This window comes from Priapulus caudatus, unplaced genomic scaffold, assembly GCF_000485595.1.
Source record: "Priapulus caudatus unplaced genomic scaffold, Priapulus_caudatus-5.0.1 Scaffold291, whole genome shotgun sequence".
Taxonomy (NCBI): Eukaryota; Metazoa; Priapulida; class Priapulimorpha; order Priapulimorphida; family Priapulidae; genus Priapulus; species Priapulus caudatus.
In genome coordinates this window covers 227,847-235,521 of record NW_014577352.1, presented here as the reverse complement: position 1 = coordinate 235,521, position 7,675 = coordinate 227,847, and the positions used below count along the sequence as shown (strand labels likewise).

The 7,675-nt window shown below is 42.6% G+C and overlaps 1 protein-coding gene across 2 annotated transcripts in view; it reads left to right on the top strand.

Annotated features, from left to right (window-relative positions):
* The window catches only part of LOC106808633 (116 kDa U5 small nuclear ribonucleoprotein component-like), a 14,257-nt gene extending 7,172 nt beyond the window's left edge, over window positions 1–7,085 (top strand). For both annotated transcript variants that reach the window (XM_014811434.1, XM_014811435.1), the window contains exons 15-26: window positions 195–388; window positions 814–925; window positions 1,112–1,252; window positions 1,449–1,542; window positions 1,794–1,884; window positions 2,047–2,133; window positions 2,658–2,784; window positions 4,350–4,556; window positions 4,874–4,968; window positions 5,227–5,380; window positions 5,612–5,719; window positions 6,153–7,085. In XM_014811434.1, the coding sequence (XP_014666920.1) occupies window positions 195–388; window positions 814–925; window positions 1,112–1,252; window positions 1,449–1,542; window positions 1,794–1,884; window positions 2,047–2,133; window positions 2,658–2,784; window positions 4,350–4,556; window positions 4,874–4,968; window positions 5,227–5,380; window positions 5,612–5,719; window positions 6,153–6,248 (1,506 nt within the window). In that variant the 3' untranslated portion in view covers window positions 6,249–7,085. The remainder of the gene's footprint in view (window positions 1–194; window positions 389–813; window positions 926–1,111; window positions 1,253–1,448; window positions 1,543–1,793; window positions 1,885–2,046; window positions 2,134–2,657; window positions 2,785–4,349; window positions 4,557–4,873; window positions 4,969–5,226; window positions 5,381–5,611; window positions 5,720–6,152) is intronic.
* Window positions 7,086–7,675: the final 590 nt, after the last annotated feature.

The following is a 7,675-nucleotide window of genomic DNA, read 5'->3' as shown; positions in this document are numbered from 1 at the left end:
GCTTAAGTTGTGTGTATGAGCTAACCATAGCAGCGTGTATCAAGTCTCGATCAATTCTCCCGACTGGGTGACTGCCTAAACTTCCGAGCATTTAACGGAAATCACCGACAATTCGACTACGTACTATACTATACTATACTTTACTATACTATACTTTACTATACATACTTTACTATACATACTATACGCTGCAGGGTCCCCTCATGGTGCACACGACGAAGCAGTATCCGACGCAGGATGCGACAGCCTTCCACGTGTTTGGCCGCATCCTCTCCGGCACGCTGTACGCCGGCCAGGAGATCCGTATCCTCGGGGAGAACTACAGCCTCCAGGACGAGGAAGACTCGCGCGTGCTGCAGGCCGGCAGACTGTGGATATCCGAGGCTAGGTATGGGCACCGGCGTCCTCTCTCACGATCTCACTTCGGATTTTGCGGGCTGCAGCATCCTCTCTCGACCTCACTGTGGATTTCGGATGGAGAGTCGAACGTGGAGACACTGTGTAGTAATATCAGGAGTGTATAATACAGATAGTGTATAATAGTCTGTATTATACACTCCCAGTAGTATGGGGAACTACAGTCCTTGGATCTTAGAAACGACGTGCCACGCGTTTTTTATTTTAACGTTGAAGGGCACGGCCTGCGCAGTGTGACCTGTAAGCACGAACTAAACCGTGCATAGCCAGACAATTTAAAACTTTAAATTGAAATTGAAATGATTGTTACATAGCTGCAGGAATGAATCACTCCTACAGCTATTACAAGCATCACCGCGCGTTATGACCGCATGATTGACTTATCCTGGCTGACAGGTATAAGGTGGAGGTGAACAGAGCGCCTGCAGGGAACTGGGTGCTCATTGAGGGAATTGACCAGCCGGTCGTGAAGACCTGCACCATCACAGAGGTGTCCGGCAATGACCAGGTACAGTGCTGCGTTATTATATATATATATATATATATATATATATATATATAAAGAGATATATATATATATATACACATATATTATATGCGGGTGAAAGTCATGAGCCTGTTAAAGCGAAGGTGTGCGTTGACATCACGCGCGGAGGTTTCCGTTACGGGGCTTACATAATGCTGCATGTTGCAGGCGTACATCTTCAAGCCACTCAAGTTCAACACGAGCTCGGTGATTAAGATTGCCTGTGAACCCGTGAACCCTTCAGAGCTTCCCAAGATGCTGGATGGACTGCGGAAGGTGAACAAGTCCTATCCGCTGCTGAACACAAAGGTATGATCGTCAAAATACAAGAACCACACTGTGTTACTGTCTCCACACTGTTTTCAGACCTTTAAGATGCATTGTTGCAGAAGTTAAAACACAAACCATTCTCATTTCGATATTACAATTTACATGCTCGACAATTTATGTATAATGCGCTCATGGCAGTTTGTGAGCTGTGTTCTAGTGCTGCTCTCTTGCACAGGTGGAGGAGTCTGGAGAACACGTGGTTCTGGGAACGGGAGAGCTATACTTGGACTGTGTAATGCATGATCTGCGCAAGATGTACTCTGAGATCGGTGAGCTGGGCTTTCACACAACCCGATAGTTGTGCAGACTTTTGTATAGGAACCACTGGTCGAATTCCAAAGCTCTACTTATCACTATCAGTAGTAGCTTACAATCAGACCACCTACGAGATGTTTTGTTTGCAGAAATCCTACCCGATGTGTCAGGAATGCTATTCATGCAGTGGAGTCCTATCTATGTAATAAATTTGTGAATGAAATACAGTGGAACTTTCCTGCGACGACCTTGCCTCGTTTTTCAGACATCAAGGTGGCCGATCCCGTGGTAGCGTTCTGTGAGACCGTGGTCGAGACGTCATCTCTGAAATGTTTTGCCGAAACACCAAACAAGAAGTGAGTGATGTCGGTAATGTAATCGTGTACACTGGATATAGATTCACCCTTTAGATTTAGGTAATACCCATGATCTTGCTTGTTTTCATCATCTACCCTCACGTTCAGCAGCGACGTTCTAAGCATGTGTTATAAAGCCTGCTGTGTTTACGGTGTTTTCAGGAACAAGGTGACGATGATAGCCGAACCGCTGGAGAAAGGTCTGGCCGAAGACATAGAAAATGAAGTCGTGCAAATTGGCTGGAACAGGTGTGTTAGTGTCTTATTGGTAGCATGCATGTACCATGCCAGGTTACATTAGTGGCTGGCGAATGCTAGGTTTGTGTCTAGATCGTAATTAAATGGTGATATCGTGTAATCTGACCCCGTATGTTAGTTTAGTAGCACATATTTGTATGCCGTGTATAGATGAATAGGTTTGTGGTTGAATTTATAATCAGGAATTGTTATAGGATTGTCGTAATTTAAGTATCTATATTTTACAGTGTTGCAGTCCGCTGTTTTATAATCATCCTTTGTAATGCGCACGTGAACATATCTGCATGTAACGTGCGCAATATAAATCAATAAATATTATTATTATTATTATTATTAGGTGCAGAGTATACGATTTTGCTGTTCTACATCTTTATGTGTCTCAATCATGATTATGAATCTCACACGTTGCTACCATATTTAGTTGAGAGTTTAAACCGCAAGTTAACTATGAATCTGGTAAACTAGGAGCCAACACTTACTATTGTTTGGTCATGTCGTTACCACGGTGATTGCAGGAAGCGGTTGGGAGAGTTCTTCCAGACGAAGTACGACTGGGATCTGCTAGCGGCGCGCTCTATCTGGGCGTTCGGTCCTGACGTCACCGGTCCCAACATTCTTGTCGATGACACGCTGCCGTCCGAGGTTCGTACACTCTCAAAACAAGGTGGCGCCACTCTTGACGCACATTTCTAGGGCGTCTGTGTCCAAACGAGGGCAGTAGTACTCTGTACGATCATTGATGCATGGATCACTCCAAAATGCATCACAACATTCATTTTACTTTTACCCCATCCCCTTCCCATACCCACACCAGCAAGCACATTACAAATCTTTTATGCATTTTTGGTTTCAGGTTCTTTCTTAACCCATTCTCATCCCTGTAAAGTAACTTATCAGTTAGTTATGACAACCGATGCTTAACGATTAGCTCTACATGCCGACAGATTCCCCTTATTATATCGTAAACTAGCAAGACACCCGACGTTGCTCGGGAAATGAAGTGCACAGTTGGTGACCACTAGGTTGAAAGAGAAATACCCAAAAAATATCTATCTATATATCTATTTATCTATGTATCTATGTATATATGTATGTGTCTATCTATGTATCTATCTATCTATGCATCTATCTATGTATCTATCTATGTATCTATGTATCTATATATCTATATATATATCTATCTATCTATCTATCTATCTATCTATCTATCTAGTTATGTATCTAATTATGTATGTACTAGTTAGTCTAGATTGTGGATTTGCAATCCCGCTGCACGATAAATTACACCAGGGCAAGTAGTGCATCTATATATTTTAATGACTGAAACAATGGCATAGTGCTGCCAAAATTCTTTCATAAAAATGATGGTAGATGGCACCTTTGAAGGAGACATTTGAGAGATTAGGGATAATACTTTAAAAATAATAAATAATAATGGAAAACAATACCTACACAGTTCTTGATTTGCATCGAGAACAGACAAACAGAGGCACATTTACAAATATGTATTAGAAGATTTGTTACTTCTACATGTATAAAGTTGTTGAGTTTGAAAAGTAATTAAAATATATTTGATCTGTAACCTACATAGGCTTCCGTGAAGTCGTCCCGTCAGTTTGAGCTATTATTATCATCTACCATAGTTTATTCTCGATTTTTACTAAACTTTTAAATGCAGTAAAATTTTGTAAATTTTGAAATTTACGGTGAAGTGGCAGAAGTACATACTAAACAGTCAAAAAGTAAAGAAACAAAATATTCCCCCAGGTGGGACTTGAAATCCCCGGTTTAGGAGACCGATGCCTTATTCGTTGGACCGCTGAGGAATCATACTTTCAGAGTATCATTGAGACATCCAAAATGTTAAGCTGTACGCACCGCCATCTATTAACGTATAGAATTATTTTTCAATGTTTAACTTAACTTTTTTAAATGTTTGTTTCAGCCAGAACCATCTCCCAGACATGCTTATTCTGTATATATCTTAAGTTTTCCTCTAGCCTGCGTAGTTCTCTAGTTATACGAGTGCAGACAGACAAAGTATACAAATTTATATATATAGAAGTGGTGTGTAGTCGCGTTCCAAGGCGTGTTGTCTGTTTTAATTTATAAATAGACAACAGTCTCTGGTTTCGTTGCGAGGGTAGCAGCGAGCACAGTGTTTCCTCGAGCATTAACCAGCGTGCACGTGCATCATTGCTCCTCAGGTGGACAAGGGTTTGCTAGCGACGGTCAAGGACAGCATAGTGCAGGGTTTCCAGTGGGCGACGCGCGAGGGGCCGCTATGTGAGGAGCCGATCCGCAACTGCAAGTTCAAGATCCTAGACGCGGTGATCGCGGGCGAGCCCATTCACCGCGGCGGGGGTCAGGTTATCCCGACGGCGAGGAGGGTCGCCTACTCCGCCTTCCTTATGGTGGGTACACCCTCCGCAGTGTGTGTGTGTGGAGGGGGGGGTTAATTGCAGTCTGTTTTTTAGGTGTCAGTGAAGTACGTTTCGGATTGATTTCTCATGTTGCGTCATAACGTTGACGTCGGATTTTATGATTACGACAATTTTAGGTACTATGAATCGTATGTATTTTCTCCTCGCATCGACAAATTACGATATGTGTCGTTACACGTGCCGTCTGCCAAAACCTTTGTACCAGTCCCTGTTACACATTGCAGTAATTAATTGAAATATTGACGTCTGTCGTAGTTGGGGATGTAACGGTTGTTACTTGTGTTTAGGCAACGCCACGTTTGATGGAGCCATACTACTTTGTGGAGGTGCTGGCACCGGCCGATTGCGTATCGGCCGTCTACACAGTGCTGGCTCGACGGAGGTAGGCATGACACCATCCGCCGTGTGTCATGATGTCACGCGTGAAAAAAACGGCATTAACACTGCAGCTACGTCTTTGAATTCAACAACTATAAACTCGAAAAGTGATAATTGTTCCGGTCGATAAGTAATTAATCATCGATTCTCAACCATTCAGTAGCATGTACCAGATACGTTCTACATGTATGTTTGTTGAGTGATAGGTCTCTTGTGATTGGAGCGATGACTTCATTGCCGCATCATTGCATGTTCATTTCAGAGGTCACGTGACGCAGGACGCGCCCGTTCCTGGCTCCCCGCTCTACACCATCAAGGCTTTCATTCCAGCCATCGACTCGTTCGGGTTCGAGGTCGACCTGAGAACTCACACTCAGGGTCAGGCGTTCTGCCTCTCCGTGTTCCATCACTGGCAGGTATGTTCGCCTTTCCCCGTACGCCTTTGTCCTCTTCTATAACCGCGTACGTGCCTGCATGTGTAGGCATGAATGAAATGTGGTTGCTACAAATTATGTGGTGTGTGTGCTTGTGTGCGTGCTTGCATGCTTGTGTGCGTGCATACGTATGTGCATGCGTGCGAATGTGTGCGGGCGTCTTTTTACATTATTTGTTTTTTAACATGTACGCACGTGTGTCTGTGTGTGCAGATTGTACCGGGAGATCCCCTTGATAAGAGCATCATCATCCGACCACTAGAGGCGCAACCTGCACCACATCTCGCGAGAGAGTTCATGATCAAGACGAGGAGACGAAAGGTAGCCTGAAATCGGTCGGCCCGAGTGGCTGTGAATACAATGCATAACTTGCATCTCCGCATCTGTATCTGCATCTAGACCCATTTATGCTTAATCTGATGGACTGGCAGTATTTGGATGGTTGTCTTTGTAGATCACCTTGGTCAAGGCTTTGATGTGGACTGAAAAATGACTAGTGGAGTGGGGTGGGTGGGGGATAAGGACGTTAACACAATTTCTAATTCCCATGCCTGATCTGTATGCTGTTTACATAAAACCAGTGAATTAAATTCACCCGACTCGAGCAGGCAATCAGATTTTTCGGGACGTTCGGCTATGTTTGTCGAATAACTCCATAATAACTGTGGACATCTACAACATGTTAACCGGCAATGAATCACACTCCACGTTGAAGAAGTTATAATACATCTTGCATTGTTTTTTCCGCTCGCAGGGTCTCAGTGAAGATGTCAGCATTAACAAGTTCTTCGATGATCCCATGTTGCTGGAACTCGCGCGGCAGGATGTCATGCTCAACTATCCCATGTAGAGAGGATGCTAATGCATCTTACCCAGAACAGGGTAGTCTGCATCCTTTACATCGCTTGAGGCAACCACAAAGTAAATCGCTGTATATCTGTCTCCTCCTTCTCCTCCTCCTCCTCCTCATCCTCTTCCTTCTTCTTCGTCACCCTCCTTCTCCCTCTTCCTCCGCCTCCACCACCTCCTCCTCCACCTCCTCTTCCTCCTCCTCTCTCCTTACCTGCTTCCTCTGGCTTCTCTTTCATTTCATCATCTTCTATTGCCACTTCTGTGTGAAGAAACCAAACCTCGTGTGGAGCACTGTACACCTCCCGTTGTTGTCACACTCTGACATGTTCCGGATGTTCCAATGATGTGAACACACAGGAGAGTGTTCTGTTCCTACTCCACTCACATTACAGCGTTCTGGCACTTATCGTTCAGTGATGAGCAGAATCAGGCAGTCTGGCAGTGCTATCACGTGAGAGAGACACGTGTGCATTGCAATAATTTGATACATATTGCACTCCGATCTTTTAGCATCGACATGCACTGTGTAAAATATTGTTGATGTAGTAATGTTATGATAATGTGTATCGAGTTTTGACAGTTCTGCGACATCTGTTTCATTGTATCATCGTTCCACTCGTAGTGTGTATGTGTGTGTGGCGTGCATGTGTGCTTGCACACGTGTGGATATGTGTAAAAACGTTTTAATACGTTTGGTACTCAAGCCTCGTAATAGACCGTAATGAAGATCGTGATATTAAAAAGGATTTTTCTAGTAAAATTCGCTATTGCACAAGAACTGACTTGGGAATTATAGCATTTCAAAGATGTTGTGAAATAAAAATGTCGTACTATATTATTGTTTTTATGCATTTTTGTTATAATACAGCAAGCCTCACAAGAACAACAATCTCATCAAGAATATTCTTCCTAGTCCAAGGACTTAACAAAGAGAAGAGAGTCTAATGTAAACAAAATTAACAGATCAACACTAGGTTGTAGCAAAAAAGCTTTCAGTATACAGCTAGTACCGTACTATTATCCAGAGAGGAATAAAAACTAAGAAAAAGATTGGTGTTTATTTTAATCATTTGTAATTATGAGATAGTATAAGGTGATATAAAGTAAATAAACTAGAACAACAAAGACTGGCAGTATATACAATTCTGTAATTACTATAATTTCATTATCGAAAATGTCCAATTAAGTGTAGTTTGGTAGATAATGAACATTTGTACCCTGAGCCGGTTATATATTTATTTAATTATTTGTTATAGAACCCTAAGACAACCATACTATAGCTTGATTCAAGAGACATTGTGACGTAAGTCCCAGCATATTAACATTATATAAACCCCCCACAAAATATATTATATACGTAATCGTATGTATTATGTAACTTATAAATATAATGATTAATGGAAACGAACCTGTGACATCACTCAA